Here is a 24545-nt window from a genome sequence, read left to right on the forward strand (position 1 = left end):
CCTGTTAGGTTTCTCCTGAGAGTTTTTTTCAATACCCTTATGGAAACTATACTCAAGTAAGTGCTACAAGGGGGTCTTTCAAGGAGTTGTGAAATTAAGAGTTTTGGCTGAAATTCAGGACCACTTTCTTACTAATGGCAAATCAGTAAGTAAATTCCTTGGGGTAAAAAAAAAAAGAGAATGCATATTATATAGGTGATTTTAAATTAACCTTAAAAAAAGTGCTAGAGTGGATAATACCAGAGAGCAACAGTTCCATTTCCATAGGAAGGTACATTAGAACAGTCACCTCCTGTCCCAGCTCACAGTTTCCCATACATGTAGGTAATTTAGAAAGCCTTAGTTTAGCATGGCATTTTTCCTCTATGACTGCTTATACAATAAGAAAGGGTTGAGTAAGTTTATATTTTAATTTTTCTACAATAAAAAATGAAAAGATACCAGACTAGTGTGGAAAGGGTTAGCTTGTGAGAAAGCATCGTGACACCTCTTGAGAGGTGTGAACATTAAAGAGCACCCCAAAACACTGCCGAAAGCCATGCTGTAAACACTGAGGAACACCAGCAGGAAAGCAAAGCCCTTTCTATCAGGTATTTTTTAGGTTTAGGCTTCTCACAGTCAAACTAAAGCTCCTGTTTAGCAGATCTAACAAGGCCTTTGCTTTGGATTGGTCAGGTACCCCTCTGTCCTCTTGCTATAAAAACAATCCCCAAGCCCTCCTCCATCTCTCTTGTGACCCCAAAGCTAAAACATCCTCAGTCTCTTTACAAGGGACTTTTATGAGGTCGAGTATAAAGTATGTTAAATTGAACAAAGGTAACTGGAAGTACAGAGAGTAAAGATTAATAAGTTTCATAAAAAACACCAATTATCAGAAGTTCACTAAAAATGATCTGAAAGCTCATGGAACATAATACAGTTGATAATCCCACAGTATTACATGTGATGGCTCTCAGCTCAAAATGGACTGCGAGCTAAGAGCATTTGTTCCTGCAGAAAGCAACACAGGGAGGTAAACAGGCCGTACTTATGGATATACACGGTTTGAAACTGTGGAAGAGAAAAAACTTCTTTGGACTAATCTAAATTGGTCCAAAAATTCAGTAAAATTCATTGGTCCAGTAAAATTCCTTGGTGTAGCTTTAAGGAAAACCATAATTTTTTCCTGGGCATCATATTCAGTTGAGATATTGGACTATTGTGTGTTATACTAAAGGTAAAAACTCTTTTAAAAGAAGTAAAGAACTTATCCTGCAGTCTGAGAAGAGAAAAAAATAAAACAGTCAACCCCCCTCAAGACCTGCTCTTCACTGAAAGACAGTGCTTACTGGCAGCAAGACTTCCATTAAGAATATATTATTCCTAATGCAATTTACATTTAATTTCATTTCATTCTTTTACCAAAGCGTCCAATGTTGTCTCAATACCGGTGCACTAATAATGGGTGAAGAAATGGGTAGACAGGGGAAAATATAAAAAGCTATAAAATTGCACTAATTGTTCTGTCTGAAGTGAGCATCGTGAGTGAAATGTAACTCTCGCCAATTTGATTTTTGGGAGTTTTAATCTGTATTTTTTTCTACATTCTATTATAAACATCCATTTTGGTGTCTTCTTAGAATTGGGTTGTTTTATAGCTATTTTAATTGCTTTTCCATTAGTCACCTTAGTGATGTGGAACAAATACTTCAATGAGACCTAAGCTGAGCAAACCTCTCTTCAAATTTGGTTGGCCCTTAAAAGGCAAAGACGTGCTTAGAGTTGTGCCTTGATTGCTTGAACATACGCATCATCTGGAAAGAAAGAACCACCTCTGGATAAGCAGTCAGGACAATCAGGAAGTCTGTCACTTCTGCTTGAAGTATTTCATTCATCACAAACCAATCTTGGCTATTTGTATCATTCATAATCCACATACAATTTGACTTGTACGAATGTTTGTAAATGAAAAAAGAAAGCTGTAAAAACTTGCTGAATTCAAATTCGGTTTCTGCCTCACTGACTTTTTAACAAATTTTTTTTTCTGCTCTTGACAAATACAGGCAACAATAATGAATTGAGGATAAGTGAGAGACCTGCTTCCCAAATTAGATAAGTGCCTGCCAAGCTCTTTCACCTCTTCACCCGGGCATCTGTGCAGACAGCCCAAGTCATCTGCTGCCCAAGTAGGAGTTTGTATTTTGATATCTAAACTAATTATACCAAATGCTTTGATGTAGCCCCATGTACTTTCCTACCTATGTTCGGCAGCTTGTCATGGAAAGAATGAGGAAAATCTGAAACATGAATACAAGAGCAGATAAAATGAAAGAGCATTGGGAAGAGCTTGTCAAGCCCCCATTCCCCCGACGTTAGTAGTAAAAAAAGCTTATGATGTGCAACTTTGCTGATTCCTCTGAAATTTGATTTGGGAGGGGGAGAGATTCTGAAATACTGAACAGTGATATTTCCAGAAAGAATTGTTTTGATTTTTGGCTCTGAAAAATCTTTTACCTACATTTTAAAAAGTATCTATTAACATAACCCAGAAGATCAATGTTGCAGTAAGTCTTATCAGGAATTTTCCGGAGCACAAATTTTTGAACATCTGTGGAATTAGTTTCAAATCATTTTTTATCTTGAAAAGCTCCGTCGTTTTGTTCTCTGTGCTGCCGTGTAAGGCCAGCTGCCTTTGAAACTGAGCACTGAGCTCTGCCTTCGCAATTCGTTCAGCAAAAAGATCCACAGGAGAACTAGGATTCGCATGTGGACTGAGATGATTTAATTGTGCATTTGCTGCATAGCCATCAACCTGTTTTTTCTGCCGGGTTTGTAGGAGAGGGAAAGGGCAGAAAACTTACTGGTGCAGAGGTTTTCTTGAACTTAAGTGCAAGGCAAAAGATGTTCTGTATCTCTTTTGAGGAGAAAAAATAAGAAAAATTATACAGACCTCCTCAGGGCTGAAAGGCAGCACTTGAAAGCAAACTGCATCATAATACACCTGAGCTGCGAGGAAGCTATCCTAGTTACACTGGAGAAACAGCCTTGTGCACGTGCAGAAACGTCAGCTGTCCTCTTGGGCCAGGAAAATCAAGGGTGTCTCCCTCTCAGACCCTTCCATCGTGAGGTGGCATTTCATCTCACAGCTGGCAGAGTTCAGTATCTCTTTTGAGAAGTTTTGGAGCCCTAGGCAGAGAAACTGCTCTCCTGGTTCAGCCTTGGTGTCTGCCCGCTCCGACAGCACCTTCTCCAGAAGGAAGGTCCAAGGTCCAACCCAGCAGCTGATGGTCAGGCTCTGCTCCCACAGAGATCTTACACTAATCTCTTAAACCAAAAAGCCCTATCTATTTAAAATAAATGACTGGACAGAAAATGTGCGCTGCCGAACATCTTTCCCCTAAGCTACATGGCAGCATGTGTCCCCAGTCTGGGGTACCGACAGCTGTGCGGTGCAGGGCAAGGCAGTTACACGGCAGTGAAGTAAGTGGTTTACGCATTTCATTTTTACGTGCTGCAATTTTCAAAGCACATCTGCAGTCTTCCTACAATGGCAATATATTTTTCTCAGCTATAGAGCCTTTAAATGATCTCAGTCTTATAAAAACCATCCAATCTGCAGAAAATAACCATCCAGCCTGAGAGCGAGACCAAGAGGGTCAGTAAGGCACTGATTTCCTGGAAATATTTAGAAAGCAGGTATCATTTTGTGAGCAAAAAGGGCTAAAACCACAGTAGAGAACCTGGCGTGAGCAGGTACTGCTCATGCTTCTTCCTGCAGTCGTTCAAGACCAAGACCATGACATCCCTGCTCGCACTGTGCCAGCTCTCACCCGCTGCCCAGGAGCCAGCCAGTCCTTGGCTCCTGCACTGAGCAAGCATAGGTCTTGCAACCAGGGCGTCAAAGCTGTCTTATACTTGCTGCCTAATCAGGAGTTTGAGCTGGGGTTTCCAGAAATTAAATACTAATGATTAACAATTGATTAGTACAACTGCATCAATCTCAGGTGATTACCTGGAGAAGTGATTGTAATTTGCACTTTCAGATTGCCTACAAAGGTGCCTGTTGTTAACGTATATTGTTTTGGTTGGTGTTGGCTTTTTTTTCCCTACATGACATTAATGTGAGTATTTCTATAAGCATTTTCATTTCTGAAGGGAAGCAAATTGTGCTTTGCATTTTAATTTACCATGACAACTGATTTTCTCCTTCTAAATAATTTCTTAGAAACATAAGGAATTCCTACTTTCACTTGCCATCTTGCAAACGGCTCATCACCCGCCACAAAGTGCACAGCCTCTGTCTCTGTAATGTTCAGGAGAGGAATCTGGCAGTCAACAGCCTCAGAGCTGACAAAATCTGCTTTTGTGGTTTCTTGTTCTCTTGATATCCATTCGCCATTGAGATGCTGCAGTAAAACAGAAGGAGAGTGCAAAACTGAAGGTTCATATAAAGAAATTCCAGTTGTCAACATATGTTTGTATTTCTAATTAATAATATAAGGCATTTCCAGATTGTTTATTTAAAAGAAATGATGCTATTACTGTAGCCACAGTAAAGAGCAAGCCATGCTCATCTATGCATGCAAGTGGTCTATTAATTTAGGAAGTGCTGTGGTCTGTGCTTAGGATGAGACAGGGTAACGTGGTGGACCAACTTTGTGTTTGCTCCTGAAGCTCAGCAGCCAACTTGCTGCTCCTGGAAGGCAACATCAGCTACTTACCTCGATCAGCTGCACAAGACATCACTGCTTTTAGGAGCCCTAAGCGGGCATGGTACGCAAATCTCAGCTGTGCCTCATTATCATGTTAGCACTGAATGGGTATCAGGCTGAACATCTTTTATGAGATGAATCAAACACTTCATATCTGAGTATGCTGATACACCGAATAATTCAGTCCTAGCATTGCCTGTGTATGGTTGGCTATAATAAAGTTGTAGTGTTAGCAGAAGAGCTGGGTTTAATACTCATTAAAACTTCTGATTTGCGCTTGAACTATGCCTAAGAAAATTCAAATAAGAGCCTCTTTAACTATGTCGAGGAAACCTTATATTTAACCACAAAACTTAGCATTCAAATGTGTTTAGGAAAACAACCAAGCGTACCGATTCCAGATGCACAAAATGAGAAATAATATTGTGATTTCAGGCTTCACCGGACTACAGTGCAGCTGAACTAAACAAGAATTAAACAATACCCCACAGAGAAAATTAGCAAGAAAGCATAGCTGTGCATTTCCAAGGAACCAGTCCTGGAAAGGGCTGAGCCTTTTCAGCTCCCCTCACTCGTAGCAAACATATTGGCGATGGGTTTTGAAGGTACTTGTACCCCTCTGTGAGAGGCAGTGAGAGATGATGGCACTCGGCACAGTTCAGGGCAAAAGATTTGACTATAAACAGGTTGAAGACTGACTGTATCAGTAATACGTTACGAGCCCATGGGAAGGTGCTTACAATTAATCTGGTGACGTCGCAGTGCAGGTTGGGCGACTCTTTGAAGCCGAGGCCAAACACCCGGATCCTGGTGCAGTCAGAGGCACGGACGTCGCAGAGGCCCCCGTTCTCTAAGCCCGTGATTTCCAAAGCTTGCTCTGAAAGGGTGAGAAAGATATAAAGATTTACCATGCTGTTCTGTTCTGGTTTCTCAGAGATTTTGTTGTTGTTGTTCCTGGTTGTTTTGGTTTAATTCTTTTCCTTGGGGTCTTCCTTGCCTCCCTGTGAATTTCTCTGGAAAAGAGGAGCAGCAGTTGTCAAAATAGGAAGCAGCAAATCTCCACTGAATAATCGTCCTGTGCACCCAGTGCTGCAAGATGTATCAGTGAGTGTTATACGGCTTATGGAATCAATTAACTGAAGCTGCAGCTTCATGTTAAAAGGTCTCCAGTGGTAATACTTCTGGTGACCCACGTAACAGGATGGGAGCACAGCTGAGAGGACAGGGTGTCGTGCCATAGCGCAGAGAAGCATGAGAATGAGAAATGGAAATATCTGAAGATGACCATGGCACCAGGCTCCTCATAATGTGAAACAACACTGCAAAAGACAGTCCTTTGTCTTCAAAAGCTTTGGATGCAATAAAAGTAATGATCCTCAAAGGAATGCTTGCTTGTGAGGGTTAAGTCATTAACGGGTGGCACTCAGCTCTGCACAGCATCAGCACAAATGTCATGCACCAGCTAAGTTTCACTTTAAATCCTATTTTGAGGCCTTAAGTAGGGCTTAAATGATGTACAGCCGGTGCTGTCCCCCTTACAAGGTTGAATTTCACCCATTACTGTTTTTAAAATGTTTTATGATTCTCAGTTAAAGTTTCCTTTGTGTTCTGTTGTACTTAAGGTATTCACCATTTAAAATTGCTCATCGCTTTCATATTGGGTTTATTTTTACACAGTAAAAATGCAAGTTCATTGGATGGCAGAGTTCACATCTTTACTTTAGAAAAAAATATAATTGGGCAGATATTGGCATTGGCACTTGAATAGCACAACAGTCAGGTGGTCTCTAATACCCTAATATGTCAATAGCAGCAGTCAGTCAGGATCATGGTTTCATATTTTTAATGATAATATTTGTAGTTCTAATGGTGAGGAGAAGCCACCATGATGACAAATGACACAAAGCAGAAAATTTGCTTCTTGTTTCCTGAACACCACTTAGTAGCAGGGCCATGACCGGGAGCCCTCGGAGGCATGTCATGAACCAGCACAGCACAAGCAGTTTCCCTGTTACATGGTGGGGAGAGGCTGCTTAGCTTTTTCGCTTGCCTGCCCCATCACCACTGCTCTGGCAAAGCAATATTGCCCATCAATTTTCTCTGAGCTGTAGCTTATCTAAAACAGAAGCTCTGTGTCGCCTAATATTTTAATGGTAGATTGGTTCAGTTCTGATTCAAGAGGCAAAATGCCCTGAGCTGAGTTGATAACCCTCCCCAGTACCTCGCTGTTCCTTTAGGGCTCTGCCATTTAAGCCGTGACTAGGATGAATACAGTTTAAACTCTGTGATCCCACCAGATTGCAGCCTGTAACAACATAGCTGCATGACTCTCATTTTTCCAGAGAAAGGCAGGAAAGCAACATAAATGTGAAAAATAGTCAAAAGACTTTTTCTGTACTTCTGAAATGCTTTTAGCTTTTCTTTCTTTTATTTTTTCTTATTGATTTTATTGCAGCAGTATTAGCAGCACTGTTGGACACTTTGCAATATTTACAAGAAGAGAAATGGTTTGCAGCTTGTCAGTATTCATCAGTTAGTTGCGGATTCCTGTAATGTACAAAACTATTAGTCAGATGTAGTGAATGGTTTTGATAAATCGCCTTCTTCTGTGGTTAGTGCATAAAGATTAAAAAAAAAAAAAAAAAAAAAAAGAAAAAGGCTTCATTATGTTTTTCATGAGATTTTAATAGTTAGCCCCACTAGTACTGAGGTAGCTCAGATTGCATTAACATTTTCATTATCATTGCAGATTTTCAGGCTTCTGCGGGTGAAGTAAAATCTCATAGCCTGGGAAGGAGCGAGGCACAGGAGTGTGCTCCTGCAGCCATTCCTCTTCCAGGAAGGCACTCTCAGGTTAGTTGCTTGTTGATGAGCTTTTCTGAGGGTTCCCTTACGTCTTTATGAGCATCCTGACACTACCACAACAGCGTTGTGTCAGGGCCACGGCAAGATTATCCAGCCTCGATGCTTTTTGAAATGACCTACAGTATCAGCGTGGCATTTCGTATTTATTTCTCTCAAACCATTCTATACACACTTTTGGTCACATCTTTAAATTGATCTAAATCCGGAGGAAATATGTCACCCTATATGCTTTGGATATCTTCTCTCAAGAATTGCCATGTTGTGGGTTAATCAGGATGAAAATGAGATTTCTTTTTCTGGTGAAAGGGGTGAAAGGTTCATGGAAGAAAAATGTGCCTTTTGTTTTCTGTAGTTTGATGAAGGTGGGAAGAAGCAGAGGACTGAGCTGTTGTTCGAGTGGGCTTTTTTCTGTTACCTCAGCCAGATGTGTCAAACCATCAGCTGGGACCACTCTAAAGGGAGGAATACACAGCATGGTTGTGTGGGAGACCATATTTAATTTAATGCTCTATTCCTTTATTTCTGGCCAGCTGAAATGTGGTACTGAGGAGGTGATGGAATCCCCATGCAGATTTTTACCAAGGCCTTTCACGGGGGGTGTTGAGAGTAGAGGAAGAAGAGGGAGAAAGTCTGATGGAAAATGAAAGTAATTATAATGACTCTTTTTTAAACAAATGGATACTAGAGTTCAGACCTTATCCCTCAGCATAGGCAGTATATCACTTTTGGAAATGGTCATTATTTTTATCTAACTGGTTCTTAAAATATCACATTTAAGGTGCATAGGAATATTAAGCCTTTTTTTTTTTTTTTTTTTTTAATGTGGTTTTCTGTCTGCCTTTCCCTCTGCCTTCTAGTTTTGTCATATATTAGCCAGTTTCATCCAACACAGAAGGTGAAATCTCACTGGCATTCACTTTGGAAAAGTCTCATGACAGTCGATAGCTGGGTAGTCACCCAAACAAATCCTGCTTTTGCTGGGGGAAACACAATCAAGGTTCGGTTGTTGTTCATCGCTCCCTGTGTCAGTAGATGGGTAATTAATAAGCCTGTGCACAGCATAAGCTCGTGGGCCAGAGAGATGGAGATGTGAGAACGAATTTTTTGGAGGGCCTGAAAAACCTTAGCAAAAGAGCTGCAAGTAGTTCAGCTGAAGACTGGAGGGGAGAAAGAGAGGAGCAAAGGGAGGAGCTGGGAAATATCACAAAGGTGAGAGTGAGGGCAAAAGTGCAGCTATCCAGAGAGAGTGGGTGTTGTGGAGCCCTGGGATGGATGTCTGATGTCTGTGGAGGAGCAAGTTAAAGGCAGGAGAGAAATCTGCAGGAAATCAGGCAGCACATGGAACAAGCTTGTGAAGAGTATGATCTGTTCAAACATTAACGATTTATGTTTAGGAGTGTGAATGCCAAAACATAACAAAATCCGGGACAGAACATCCTCCTTCTTCTCTCTGTATGGCCTATAGGCCAAAGATGTACTTTGACTTTTACTGGTAGACTAAAAACTGAAGCTCAGGGTAGCACCTGCAGCTCAGATGGTTGGCAGGGTGCACTCACGTTACAGAGGAGGAGCTGTATTTAAGGAGCTGTGTGTTCATATCTGCTGGCTCAGACATGGGCATCCCGACGCATTCCTAATGCCTGGTCTGCACACACACCAAGTAACCACATCCAAAATGCATCTAACCTGGTAGAGCATCGCAGTGGGACACTGACGAAAAGCAGGAGATGTTGGGGGAAAAAAGTAAAAGAATCTCGGGGTTTTATGAAACTCTCTTGGAATAAAAAGGAGAGGACTCTGGAGCTGAAGGTGGAAATCTACAAGATGTCTAGACCTCAGGCGATTAGACAGAAGTAAGGGATCTGTCCTGTTTGGTTTGCAGTGCTTGTGTTTTGCCTCCCTTGAGAGACAGGGACCCTCCCAGTCCCTCTGCTTTACCTGCAGTAGGAATTTGCAGGAAAGAATAGTAAGTTCAGGGCTGCTGGCAGTGAGGTTTCCTTCGGTAAGCATTTACATGAATCAAACCTGACAAGGAGCACAAGCTACATAATAGGCTTAAAAACCCCTGCATAAATACAGATATTTGTTGTAGAGTATTATGTAAATAATAAGTATGCACAGATGTAGAAGTAAAATGGAGACAGTTGACACAAAATCAAGAATCTTGCAAAACTACACTTCTTGAAGCCTTCATGACGGATAGATATGGTTCATGTTGGGTTTCCACTTTTGATTAGAAAAGTATCTTAGTACAAGCAAGCATTCTTCTGCAGTGCTTGAAAGCTACACATGCAACTTTGGACTGGAGCAGCAGACCTGAAATTAAAACTAGCAAGAATTTTTTTCAAATAAAGTGAAGGAAATGGACTGCCCTGCTTTTCTTGATCAGGATGATAAATAAGCAACCTAAGTCACGAAAAGCAAATCAAGAACCAGGTCATAAGTGCTGGGTATGGTCACAGCTTTGCTGAAGTGCAAAAGAAAATTGTCCATATTGTCCAGTTGCCCTGTCCTTGAAATCATATAGCTGGTTGAGCAAGCTGCTGTGCCAAAGCTTTCTGGCATGGCTGTGGACATCCAGCTATTGCAGCTATGAGGGTTCTGGATCAGAGCAGACTGATGCTTGGTTCTCTCACAACTTGGACAGAGCAAGTCTGAATTTGCCCCCATTCAAATACATACACAAATACTGTATTTCTTTCTTTTGTATGTAAGGTTATTGCAGCAATCATATACACAATTATTGAATGTGTTATTCTGGAACTTATGCTATCCATAACTCAAAGCTCATTTCAAAATCCTCCCTAAGAAAAAGTATTAGCAGCTATATGCTGTTTGCCAGGAGTTCTGTACATCAGCGACCTCCCTGGCTTCTAAATGAAGACTCTGTGTGTCCCTGCTTCCAAAACCAGTTCTCAAAGAAACAGTTTTTCATAGCACCAAACTATAGACCTGTCCTTGTTTTGGCTGGGATTGGGTTAATTTTCTTCATAGTAGCTAGTATGGGGCTGTGTTTTGGATTTTTGCTGGAAACAGTGCTGATAACTCAGGGCTGTTTTTGTTCCTGCTGAGCAGTGCTTACCCAGAGCCAAGGGCTTTTCTGCTTCTCCCCCCACCCCACCAGCGAGCAGGCTGGGGGGGGAACAAGGAGTTGGGAGGGGACACAGCCAGGACAGCTGACCCCAACTGACCCAAGGGATATCCCAGACCATACGACTTCATGATCAGCACATAAAGCTGGAGGAAGGAGAAAGAAGAGGGGGGGACAACATTGGGAGTGATGGCGTTTGTCTTCCCAAGTCCCTGTTAGGTGTGCTGGAGTCCTGCTGTCCTGGAGATGGCTGAACACCTGCCTGCCCATGGGAAGTGCTGAATGAATTCCTCAGTTTGCTTTGCTCATGTGCAAGGCTTTTGCTTAACCTATTAAACTGTCTTCATCTCAGCCCACAAGTTTTCTCACTCTTACTCTTCCAATTCTCTCCCCCATCCCAGCGTGGGGGGAGTGAGCGAGCGGCTGGGTGGTGCTTGGTTGCCGGCTGAGGTTAAACCACAACAAGACCTATGATCTTTAGCTGACATGGAGTGAATCTGGTTTTGTGCCTTGAGGCTCTCTGGTACCCAGTATGGATTGCAGAAGTGAGCCCTGGGAGAGTATGGGAAAAGGATTTTGCAAGTACTCACTGCATATGAGAAATGGACTGGCTCAATTTCACACTGAAAGGATCCATGTGCTGCAACAATATGGTAAATTATTTTTGCTTTAGAAATCTCACCATGACATTTTATGTTTATTTGATCCTTCTTTTTTTAAAAGGCTTGCTAGCAATTTACTTTAGCAATAGAAAGGAGGAGGAGTGTGCTATTAATTATAGAATATTGCCTTGATAGTGGGTAAAATGTAAGATCTGGTTGCACATTCATGGCTCTTACTGGCATACCAAAGCATGTCTTAGTTTCAGTCCTTCGAAGGTGCTTCAGGCCAGAACCCCTGGCAGCATCTCACGGCTCCCCACAAATGACTGCAGTGATGCCACTCAAAGGGATTTGGGCATGAGGGTGCTCGTGGGTGTCATCATGGTCCATATGTCCATGCTAGTATCCAACTGGTTGGTTTTAGTAATTTTCCCATCTTTACAGTTACTGAATTAGAATAAGATCTGGTTATTACACTTGCGTTTTTATTCACAATTGGTTGAACATTCTGTACTGGTAGATTGTGGGTTCTTTACACAACATAAAGCATGATATAAAGGCATTACAGGTTTGCTCTGAATTTTTGGCTTTGGTCAGTGTAAATCAGAGCTTTTAATGTTTTAATTCTATAGCTCATAAACTGTCATGAATTTGTTATTTGTCATGTGTGCGAGTATTTGGGGAAGGAGGTTGTTCAGGGCTTTTTGTTTTCTATTGGATTTAACAAGATTTAAGGATGAAATTTCCTGTGGTGCCTGCAAACAGCCTGATGTAAAGAAGTTATAGGTATGTATCTGGAGTGTCTGGCTCTGGTCAGTTTAAATCAGACATATAATTTTGTAAACTTTTCTAGCATTTAATTCTATGTATACTTCAGAGAATAATTTTGTTTAGCTACATATTTCACTGAACTGCTTTCACTGCTTTGCATTAAAGCAAATAAACTAATCACTAGAAAAGACTAATCTCCCTGATCTGATTTGCAGGGAATAGTATGGATCACAGAGCATGCAACCTTCCATGTCCCTTATCATGAGGATTTGATATCCTTTTAAAATTCGGTTTCTATTGACTTTGTTACTATCAAGCTAATAGTCCTCTTCCCTCTCAGCCAGGTCTGTGCTTTGAATGGAAGGAACTGGGAGTTAAAACAGTAGATTAAGCTGGTATTGATGTTTGACTTTTCAGATGCTTGTTTATTGCAACTGCACCATCAAAAAGTAAACTAAAATTGCTATGAAAAGAAAAAAAGCTTCAAAACTAGCATGAAGATTGTCAATCCCTGAGAATTACCCACAAATATGTTTTATGTGACTGGGAAAAATCTGTCACCATCAATATAAACGGAGTTACACAGGTGTCAGTCAGGATGCATCAATGGTAGGTTAGGTTCACAATTTTTTTTCCTTTTGATTCTTAACTATGTTTCCTTTGTAAATTTTGTAACTCTTACTAACTTTTTTTTGTGGCTGGAGGTGTTCATTTGTTCATGATATTTTCAAAAGCAAGTAAGTCCTATGTTCAAAAATTTATCTTTTGACGAGTAATCTCAAAGCCTTGATATTTACTCATTATGCCTACTCATTATGACTTTTGTAATTATGACCACTAATGCCACCTTTCTTTTTAGCCTGAAAAGAATATATTGGTGTAAATTTTTATGGCTCAGATCTGTAGAAACTGTAGAATAATTTTATTCATATAATATGCCATTATTATTAGGATTCAGAGCTCACTCATGAGGACCACTCCTCTGTAGATATCTGGGAGAAAGAAACAGTGTGTTTTGTAAATAAATGTTTAAAAGATTTTTTTTTTTTTCCCCAGTTTGCATTTGGTATTAAATCATAAATTGGTTTAACTAGGAAAAAGCTGAATAACTGAAACCAATAATATCTTGAACTGCGTAATCTGTATTTTCATATTTATTCTTTATCTATTTTCCAATATTATCCAGTAAGCTGAGGAAAAAATTGATATTAAGTGGAGATAACAGGTCTCAAAAGAAAGGTTTTCATTTTCAAGTTATTTAGAACCTCCTTTACAAAGTATTGATATCTTAGTGAAACTTCTTTAATGTCAGCTTGAAGGAAATAAGAATATATTCTTAATATCTTTAAGCTCTATGTAAAGAACGCAATCCCAGTGGAATGGAAGCAGCATATTAAAGTGTGTTCTATATCGCAACAGTTTATAGAGATCTGCATGAAGTGTTCCCTGCTTTACAGAAATTAATACTGAAGAAAAATGTATTTGATAGAAATAGTTGAGTTAGCTTCTAAATGATCATACAATAACACTGCCTCGCTTACTGTCCATCTGTTGTCAAGAGAACAAGTACATACTAGAGGGAAAGTGGGGGGCATAGGAAATTTTCAAACCTCCCTCAGTTGGCTAGATAGGAAAACTCGACACTGTGGAATGAAAAAGGCAATAATTAATATGAGAAAAAAAGGAAAAGAGCATTCGTAAAAAGATACCTAATTTTTTCTTGATAATATAAACTTAATCAAAGTAATAGTAACTATGACTTTGTTAATGCTACATCCACCAAAGTCAGTAGAATTATTATAAAGAAGAGGAGAACTAAGCCCAACGACTCACTATTTGAAAAGAAAAAAAGCTTTTTAAAGAATAATGCCATTTAATAATTTCTTTTTTTTTGTATATTAGTATGTAGTATATTGTATATTAGTACTCCGTTTTGGCCAGAAAAAGTTTTGGAGTAGTAAGTATGATGTTTGCTGTTCTCACAAGCATGTTTGACTCTTATTTTGAAATCCAGTTTTGAAAAATTGATACAATTAATTGTTAAAGTCTATTGCACCCTCACTACCATATAAAGTGTTTTGCCGTATTAGCAAAAAGCTTGTGGTTTTTCTTTGTTTACTAATCTAAACAGATTTGAAAATCTGATCAATTCATGCAGAGAGGATTGGACAGAAATTCCACAATTTCAGGTAACTTTTTTTCCGAGGCCTTTACGGTGATATAAAATGTAATTCTCCCTTGAAGGTCTGGTCACACCAGCATCACAGAGTGGCCGCAGGGACAGACGCTACCACCTTTACATACAGTATGTTTCTCTGTAGATATCCTGGTGACTTAAGAAATTAACTGTTTTTTTCTTTGAAAGGTCTAGTATACATTTTTTACTTTCTATAGTCTAATTTATTCATGGAGAGCTTCTGTTGACCCAATACACCATGATGGCTCCGTCTGCGCTGTTGTGATGTATCACGTCAGCAAAACACATATTGCATGTGCCAAATAGTATCCATTTACTTGACAGACTAACAGCCCTTAAATAATCATTATGGCACCATGATCTGGAATTTAAAGACCACTCAATTGATAGAAGTGGGAGAAACATATTTATTTCAAAGTCAATGTGTTCCCATACAAAATCTCCAAAGCAGATGCTTGACGTAGAGAACTGAAATACTCTGTCCCCTTTCACCTGAGGATCTCAAAACAATTTAAATCTTTTCTTCAAATGTCTCCCTCATGTATTGTCCTTGAAAACAGGAATTAAGCTTAAAAATAAAGCACAATTATATAAACAGTGAGATTTCTATAGTACATATTTCATCCTCAACTTGCATGACTGGCCTGAATAAAGCTCTGAGCTTATTCTTCCATAGGGGAGAGACATCTTTGGTTGGAAGACCCCACCTGAGGAATTGTAATAGCTGACCCCATATTTTGCTCAGTATAATTTATTTTTTTTAAATAGTTGGTGCTTTAATTAGTATTATTTAAATAGAGCACCCAAAAAAGCCTCCGCCCAAAGCAGTGTGATAAATTCAGGAAAGCCTATATAATCATTCTAAAAATAACACTGTAATTCATATAACTGCTGTTGCAGTTGGGTCTGAGGGACCTGTGTAGTTGTGGGTCACAGCTCTGAAAATGCAGTTGGGTTCACAAATTTCTTAATAACATTACTGAAATTTATTGATATGAAAATGGGATATCTGTAAGTGTGTTTGGTAAGCGTTAACTTCTCACCTTCTCACCATCAGTTTTGCTCTCTTTGATTTCCTTGCTGGCTATTTTCTTTCCAGAACTTTCTACATAGAAATTTAAACTTCAAGTGTCATTACTTCACTGAAACTAATTTGTTCTTATTATTCCTCATTACCTTTTATCTTGTAATTGCTCTTTGGAGCTTCATGCAATCTCCATATTAGATCCCTCTATGTGTGTTTTACTAGTCCTGATTTTTTTTTATAAGCAACATGGTCAATATATACAAACGGTAAGCACCAACCTGATTTGCTATCTGCAGTAATTGGATTCTGCATTTAATTACAGGTGGTAATGACATTTTAAGCACCTTATACAGGTGTTGGGGGGGTTTTATGAAATGTTAAGCAACATTAAGAAAGTCTAAGCTTCTGGAGCATTGCCAAATTTCAGAGGTGCCTTTCAACTCCAAATTGCAGTTTTCATGTGAGGATAATTATAGCTCTGGCCACCTGGACTGCTCCTGTTGGAGTCAGGCAGAGCAGAGGAGTAAGCCTGTCTGTAAACCACACTTTGCATCTTCTCTCTTTCTACATGTTTTCATTTAAAATTATTCCAAATATGTTATGGTTTGTATTCTGATCCATAAAAATACTGCATGGCCATGTTTTTGTGTGTGTGCGCTGGTCAAAACCAGTGGCAATATACATTATTATGTATCGGCAGCGTAGCTGAGATTGGGTGACCTTGGAAAAGATATTTGAATTATGTTGATGGCCTCCTTGATCTTGGGGGAGTTTTAATTCACGTCTATAATTCCAGCCTGAGAAAATTAGACGGAGATTTGTTTTGGAGCTAATGGGAAAATATATGGCCAGCAAAAGGAGTTGCCTTCTCCTTCATTACTCATGTAACTTCTCCTGGAAAATAACTTCTTCCTAACAATGGCATTTCAGAGTTAGCATTTCCAAAATCAACATACATTCTTCTGTTTCTTTGGTCCTGCCCTTTAAAAGAAAGTGAAAGAGGCAGCAGTTTTATATGTCCTGCAGATACCTAATTCTGTTCTTAATTTCTCGTCCTTTTCTTCCCTTCCTACAGAACCTCTGCTTATTAGTACAAAAGCCCAAAGGCTTATCCCACCTGTGCTTGCATGGTGTTGATTGCCTGCCGGGTCAGGATGCCTGGGCTGACGGTCAGGGGCCTCAAGATTTTCCCCTTGGAACACACAGCTTTATTTCTGAGATTGATCTTAATTCTTCGTCTCTAATAGCCTTTTCTGGTGTGAAATCCTGGATTTAGTGACCTTAACAGGACTTCAGTTCTGAAGACTTCTGGTCTTTTGGACTGCCCTTTAAGAAGCACATCATTATTGGGTGATACTGTAGTCCTTTTCCCTGCAAATAAGTGTGTTACATCACATGCATACCTTGAGGGTATGCAGGTAAACAACCCTGGGGTTGTTTAGTCTGGAGAAAAGGAGGCTGAGGGGAGACCTTATCGCTCTCTACAACTACCTGAAAGGAGGGTGTAGCAAGGTGGGTGTCAGTCTCTTCTCCCAAGTATCAAGTGTTAGAACAAAAGGAAATGGCCCCAAGTTGCACCAGGAGTGGTTTAGATTGGATATTAAGAAAAATTTCTTCACTGAAAGGGATGTCAAGCACTGGAGCAGGCTGCCCAGGGAAGTGGTTGAGTTGCCATCCCTGGAGGTATTTAAAACACATGTAGATGTGGCACTTAGGGACATGGTTTAATGGCGGGCTTGGCACTCCCAACCTAAGTGATTCTATGATTCTATGCTGTCTATGTAGAACACTTCTGCCTATGTGTTTTGGGTTTGTGTGGCGGGGTTTTGGTAGCAGGGCAGGGGCTGCAGGGCCGGCTCCTGTGAGAAGCTGCTAGAAGCTTCCCCGGCTCCGAGTCCGACCTGCCTCTGGCCCAGGCCGAGCCCCTCAGTGATGGCGGTAGTGCCTCTGGGAGAACAGACTTGAGAAGGGGAACCTGCAGTGAGCGGGGGGGTTGGAATGTGAGAGGAACCCCTGTGCAGATCCCGAGGTCAGTGAAGAAGGAGGAGGAGGAGGAGCGGGGAGGAGGGGATGCCCCCGCAGCCCGCGGTGAGGCGGCAGGCTGTCCCCCCCAGCCCGTGGAGGGGAGCGGGCAGCAGATGCCCGTCTGCAGCCCGGGGAGAGAGGAGCCCACGCCGGAGCAGGGGGATGGAGGCCCCCCAAGATGGCCGCCGCTCCCTGGGGAAGCCTGCGGTGGAGCAGCCTGTGCCTGAAGGACTGCGGCCCGCAGAAAGGACCCACGTGAGGGAGGTTTGTGAGGAACTGCAGCCCGTGGGAGGGACCCACGGTGGAGCAGGGGAAGAGTGAGGAGTCCTGCCCCTGAGGAGGAAGGAGCGGCAGAGAGAACGTGTGAGGAACTGACCCCGACCCCCATTCCCTGTCCCCCTGCGCTGCTGGAGGGGAGGAGGGAGAGAATTCGGGAGTGAAGCTGTGCCCAGGAAGGAGGGAGGGGTGGGGGGAAGGTGTTTTAAGATGGGTTTTACTTCTCATTATCCTTGTTTTGATTTGATTGGTAGTAAATTAAATTGAATTTGGTGGTTTTTTTCCCCAAGTTGAGCCTGTCTTTTGCCGGTGACCCTAAGTGGGGAGTGATCGCTCCCAGTCCTTGTCTTGACCCACGAACATTTCTTTATATTTTCTCCTCCTCATCCCACTGGGGCTAGGGGGGAGGAGTGAGCGAGCGGCTTCATGGTGCTTGGTTGCCAGCTGAGTTTAAACCATGACACTATGAAATATAAAAACAAGCAAATAGCTTTAAAAATTGTTGTGAAGGAAACTCAAAAATCAAGAACAGCTAAAGGTGAAGCTCACACTAATACTTATCTTGCTTGTCTGTACCAAATTAACTAGCTGACCTTTCCAAGTATTATAATGTCAGAGTGATTGGCATGCCAGAACTAAGATTTTGTTTGTCCTTCTAGGGGATCTGACCTCTGGCTGCATGAATAGCTGTGCTGTACGTTGCATTTACAAGATCAGGTACTTTTATAGATACACAGTTTCTGTATTTTTGTATATAGAGAAAGAATATTGTAGATCAGTCATAAATGAATTCATAAATAGTGTGTAATACACAGAGTTCACTGCAGTTCATCACACTGATTCACTCTAGACTGTGGCAGTACTTTTCCCTCTCCACCGTTAATGCTGAAACCAACGTCTTGTGTGAAGTCGTCTCTTAGCTTCTCTATAGTTATACTGAAGACAAAGGAGAAGGTTCTGCAAATTAAGCATGCCAGCTGTTACCTTGCTTTTTAAAAATTTTTTCTGGAATAGTTTTTTTCCTCAATTTTGCTCCAAGTCAGCCTGAACTTCAAATGCTTCTCCATCCCATTATCTCTGCACCATTAGTACAAGGGATGGACTAACCCAGCGGCCAGGTCCTCCTCACTGCTGGGCTCTGCTGTGGAGCCACCCAGTGTGACTGTCTGAGCTATCGTCCTCCCAGCGTGGACTGGTGTTACACCAGTCTAGCGTTAGTTCATACAGGATATCTGGGAGAGGAGGAGGAATGAGTACCAGAAGACACCTCCTGTTCTTAATTTCTTCTTTATCTAGTATGCTTTTATGTGTGGTATCAGGAATTAAAACCAAATTATCCACATTAAATTACTGATCCTCCTGTAAGGACATAATACCATTTCAAACCCTTCTCCAAGGGATTCTAAAGCTGGACAAGGTTACTCTAGGGGACTGGATTCAGAGTCGTGTAGTTTTGACCACCCTGCAGACCAATGCTTTCCAAAAGCACTACAGTCAGCTCAGTTTCCAGGGTTCAAAGCTCTGATTTCAGGCTGTCGTAAGACAAGCCTAAACCTTCTAAAGTAAATAAGAAGCTATCGACAAATTTGGAGTCTGTTGTTTTTAATGCTTATGGGCCTCTGTCAGTAGTTAGGTGAAGAGGTGTTTTCTGACATCCAGGTCAAGGCACATACTATGTATGCAGAAGTAGCATTCAAAGGTTGTTGCGCAGACATATGGTCAAATACTCAGAAATTTGTATAAGAGAAAAGATAGCTTTAATCACTGGTCTTCACTAAAATCTTGGTGAGTATCCACTGTAACATGTTTCAGTGTTATGTTCCCCAAACTAAAGGAAGCCCTTCTCTTTAAAAGGACTGATATGATGATGATCTTCAAACTGTTACCACTGACATCGGGGGAAATTCATACTGCCTGCCACTCACCCATCACATGGAAGAGCTGAGGACGGTTCTAGCAACATACTTTGGGAAGAGTCAAGTGATAGCAATTTATGGATTCAAAGGTACATTTGCTGAAGTGTTTTGAATTTGTGGAACCCATTTTACAGAAGGTATTTGCAACTCTCTGAATCACCATTGTTCCCATTTGTAAATACCATGATGTCTTAGGTAAATGTGGTCAGGAAATGGATCCTCTTTATTTTTAGTGTCTTTATTTTGGGTGAAAAAAACAACAATCCAAACCAAATCCAGCCAAAAAAACCCTAGGTTTTTATATGAAGGAGAATCCCTTCTTTAACAAAAAAACTCTCAAAAGCATTAATGGATTTTTTTCATTTGTTAGCAATTTTTTTTTAAGTTATATTTGCTTAAGCAGCTGCTTCCTCCCCCCCCCCCCCCCATTTTAATGAAAAACAGATTGTAAAATATTTTTAATAAATATTTTCTTTAAGATGTAGAATGCACAATGAGTTACTAAGTAGTATTATTGTCTACAAGGATATTTGGGAGACAAGAGTTCCTCTTTAAGATCCTAGTTTTCATACAGAAAACAGCTCAGAGGTTTCCATGGGCTGAGGGGTCCATCCCCATGAACTGTGCTGCATGTTCAGGGTTTTACCCTGTACAAACTGGCAGACAGATTACAAATAGAAAAAAAAAAAATAATTGTATTTTAAAGAGAAGATTTTAGTGATTAAAGTTAATTCCACTAGCCTTAAAAACAGTCTGTTGTGACATTTTGATTTTTTTTTTTTTTTTTTTTCATTTTTCTTCTGTCCAAATGAGTAAGTTCCCAGTGTATGTTCATGGTGTAGAATATACCATGAGTGACTGTTGTCTTACACCTCTGGAGATGGACAGCTGTTGATGAGAGGGCAGCATTTAATCTCACTAGTATGGTGGAAAAAAGAAAAATGAATGGTAAATGTTCCCCAGGTCAGGTGCACCCTTGGGAAGACATACCCTGCACATCAGAGAGTTAGGCCACTACCCTTTCCTCAGGAGAAAAATAAATACTGGTGGCTCAAAATGCCAATTTCTACTACATTTTTATTTAATGCTTTCCCCTCCGAGCTTGCTTTATTTAGCTAGAAAGCATGCTTCCCCTCAAATAGTTATTATTAATGTGTTCTGTAGGTTTTCTTAAATAAAAAATAATATTTGTACTTAAAGTTTACACCCACAGAAAATATTTTACAGGTATTAGTTTAAGAAAAATACAAGTCCTTAGCTGCAGCTAAGATAACGTGGGTTGTATACAGTGTGATAGAGCGAACAAGGGCCATTCACTTTTTAAATCAAATATTGCCCTTGAAATGTTGGGAAAACTGCACGGGAATTTTGGAAAAGGGCCTTCTGCCTTGTATTAGGAAAACTGCTGAAGCTGTCAATATTAATTTTGTCACAACACTAAGAAACTCACCCCCAGAAAGTGGAGTCGTATAAACATTAAGGGCAATTTATACATTCCTAATTGCAACAGCACGGCTCTTTTGCAGACCCAACACCAAGCTTGCTTCCCCCAGGGACCAGGCCAAGTACGAGGATGCTCGTGCTAAAAACTCAGCCTCCGCAGAGCCGCTCTGGCTCAGTGGAGACCCCACGGGAGCCCCGGACCAGCGGAGCAGAGAGGTTTCCAGCTCTGCCGGGGGGAGTCGGGATACTAGTGACTCTTTGGAAAATGGGAGGGAATAATCTGATGTACTGTGAACTCTAATAAACCAGACTCCCAAAAGAGAAGTGATTTGAAGCAAAGACTAACTACCACGTTTTCCTCAAGTGGAGAAAAGTGAAGCAAAGGCGGTGAGAGAGAGACAAAGCAGCCAGATGAGGGACTAGTAATGGCTTACGGCATGTTTGCCACAGCTGATGTATGTTTGTTTTCCACTTCTCACCTCCCTGTGCAATCTCAGGCCGTGCTCTGTACTCTGTCCTTGTTTATATTTGATGTCGCAGCAAGAAGACAAGGTGCCATTAACTTTTACTTGAAAGGTCATATTGAAGTTATTTTCCTCTAATCTCTGGGATTTCAACCATAGCAAAATAAAATAAAATTTAAAAATCTGGCCTAAGCAACCCCCCTAACCTGACCGTATCACAGAGAAATGAAATTAAACATTGAATTGTATATTGGACAATTACTGCAAAATTGCTCAACTCGCTTTTCGGTCACTGGTGTCAGTTGTTCTCTGTATAGAAGAGAATGAATTCCTCCATATCTAGGAAATGATCCTGCAAATTTTAGCCTGCTATTAACAAAAAAAGATAATAAATCTCAGGATATATTTTAACCACTTTAAATCAGCGCACTAAAGACATATCTATTGTGAAGCACATGGGTAATCCTGTCCCAGCTAGTAAATGCGTTGGGGTATCGGATGTGCCGCTGAGCTCCCAGGGCTGGATGGACATTTGGATGTCTCGACTAACCCTAGATATGAACTTTACCTGTCCTAAATACAGAATAATGTCCTAAGCATCATAGAAAAAGGCTTTCCCCCACATTTGGGATGGTTTAAGAGAGCATGCCTTGTCATTTCAGTTTAGCTGAAATACTGTTACTTCTTAAGCTGCAGGAACTCAACTGTACGGCTGAGCTTTAAGCACCTTTTTGTAACTTCAAGCATAAGCTTATGCGGTTTGCTGAGGCAGGGCTTGCATTTTGAAATTAATGCTAACATTTATGCATGTGCTTAGTTTCAAGCCCTGTCAGTACTCACATTGGACTGGGATTTATCCTTTGAGAGGCTGAACTGTAAAGAAGAAACAAACCTAGTGGGATAGTCTCCTGTGTAAATGTAATTCATAAATATTTGCAGAATCAGGTCTGCAGGCTCGAATATGTCCTGTAGCTATTTTATGGCTTTGACAATGTTACCTGTTCATTTTGTCACTTTTAATTTTTTTTTGTTACAAGTACAGTGTTTGAAATTAATTTTCAAATTTTATTCTCCGTTGATCAGGGGAAAAAAAAGAAATATCTATACAGTGTTAACATGAATATTGACCACAAGGTGAGCAGGACCCTCTTTTTTGTCAGAAGCTTGCTTGTCAGCATGCTGGTGATAGATCAGATGTAAAGAAAATCACTTCTGCAAAACCAATTTGCTAAGGGGCTTGTAAAATCCATTTTTAAAAAGTTACTGAGGCGAAAAAGTGAAGGACCAGCCAACCAGATATTTTGATCGGCTCTTCAAGGTCAAAAAACTGATTACTAATTCATCAAATATCTTACTAGTAGCACTGTTTGAAGAGCAAACAACTCTGTGCAGATGTTCTACCTAATAATTCTAATACCATGGAAAGATGGGTAGGGTAGGAACAAACAGAATTTTTTACTTACTTTTGGCAATGCTACAGTCGTAGGAGCTGTGGTCTTCAAAGCACTGGCAGCCCAGTTCAGTACATTGTCCATTGCCGTTACAGAAAGCAGGACACCGGAGAGCGGTGAGGATTTCCTCCTGGGTAGCAGATGGCTGGTTTCCTGCATGAAACACTCTGTTTCTGTTTCCTAACACTCTTCTTTCACATTCATTTTCCAAAAGGGCTATCAGTGCCCTCACCCAAGCCACGTCATCTTTGAGCTGCAGATCTAAAAGGCAGATATCAATTGCCTCATCCATCTGTTTTCCAAGGAGACCTTTACACACTAAGCCAATCGTGGAATTTGCAAGAATTTGGTGGCAAATCTCCCGAGCTTTGGCAGCGGTTAAGCCATTGGGAGTGGGCCATGCCAGTGGAAGTTTCGTCCTAATCCCTTCAAAGTAATCCTCTGGGAAAAAATATGCAAAGCTCTCTGAGTCTCTCTGGCTTGAGCCATGCAATGGGTGAAAGGATGAGTATTCATAATAGTCTTCTTGCCTTTTTGCTCTCCTCAGGTCTTCTGTTGGTTTGGTAGAGTTAATGGAACTGTTGCTTTTCATGGAAACATTGTGTGCGAGGGGTTTTAATCGGTCCTCGGGGCTACCTCGCCTTTGGACTGATTTAGGCAGATATCTCTGATCAAAAGACTTGGTCGACAGTTTCTCATCTTTTCTTAAAGTAGACTCTACTTCTGAGTGAGTGACAAACTCTGACGTAACATCTAGATACGGGATTGCAGAGGTGTAATCCACATGATCGTAACGGCAACCAGAGGATGGAGGGAAAGCAGTCTGAAAGGCATTCAGCGTGTTTACCACGGGCACGGACTTAGTGCTCTCCTTCTGACATCTGCAGTAATTTTTCCTTTCCTTCCCCTCAGAAGGTGCTGGAGTCTTGTCAAATAAACTCTTCCCTGGAGGTATTCTGATTTAAAAATAGAAAGAGATTAGAGGGAGGAAACTTTCAACAGATTAGTCTACAATACCAAGTACACTTTCCTTCCCTGAGGCTGGGGAATGTATAAATTCCCAATCTACCAAAGTACTTAAGAAAATGCTTAAGTTTAATCTCTGTTTTCTTTAGTTGCTTTTGCACTGCCCTTCTTGAGTTGTCCTGTACATTCTTTAGCACTACATGGGGACTTTTTAGTAACAGATGCTTAAGTGCTTTGCTGGAGCGTTGCCTAACTGCTTGATTTCTCTTTGCAGAACTTCCTCTAAGGTGCAGGTTACGCTTTGCATATTACACATGAAATAAGGCCTTGGATTTGTCCCTGGCGTGACTCAGATACAGCTTGGAGAATGACAAGAAAGATGTGTTTGTTTCAAATGCTTTATTATGAAAACCATCTTTATCTATTTGCCTGTGCTCTCCTTACTAGGTTTTTCCTCTAAGACTCGGATCACTATGTTTTCTCTTTCAAATGTTTTTTCCTTTAATTTTTTTTTTTTTTTAATTTATACTTTATTTCATTCTTGTCTTCTAATGGAGCTTTCTTTGAGTTTTTCTTATGACACAGAGCAGTTTTCTGCAGTTTTGATCATAGGGCTAGGCTATCAAATAAGGTGAGGTGATGATTTTTTTCCCCTTTTTAATTTAGTCCAGCTTTAATGATGGATGAACTTCTAGAGAGTTCAGTTTGAATAAACAGCCATGATTAAAGTTTCTTTGGAAATATCATGAGTACAAGATTT

At 40.7% G+C, this 24545-nt stretch overlaps 1 protein-coding gene across 1 annotated transcript in view; it reads right to left on the reverse strand.

Annotated features, from left to right (window-relative positions):
* Positions 1 to 24545, reverse strand: part of LOC126038618 (von Willebrand factor D and EGF domain-containing protein-like) — a 188179-nt gene that overhangs the window by 81517 nt on the left and 82117 nt on the right. The window contains exons 11-13 of the mRNA XM_049800584.1: positions 22832 to 23775; positions 5432 to 5568; positions 4224 to 4385 (exon numbers count right to left, since the gene is read on the reverse strand). Of these exons, the coding sequence (XP_049656541.1) occupies positions 4224 to 4385; positions 5432 to 5568; positions 22832 to 23775 (1243 nt within the window). The remainder of the gene's footprint in view (positions 1 to 4223; positions 4386 to 5431; positions 5569 to 22831; positions 23776 to 24545) is intronic.

This window comes from Accipiter gentilis, chromosome 1, assembly GCF_929443795.1.
Source record: "Accipiter gentilis chromosome 1, bAccGen1.1, whole genome shotgun sequence".
Taxonomy (NCBI): domain Eukaryota; kingdom Metazoa; phylum Chordata; class Aves; order Accipitriformes; family Accipitridae; genus Astur; species Astur gentilis.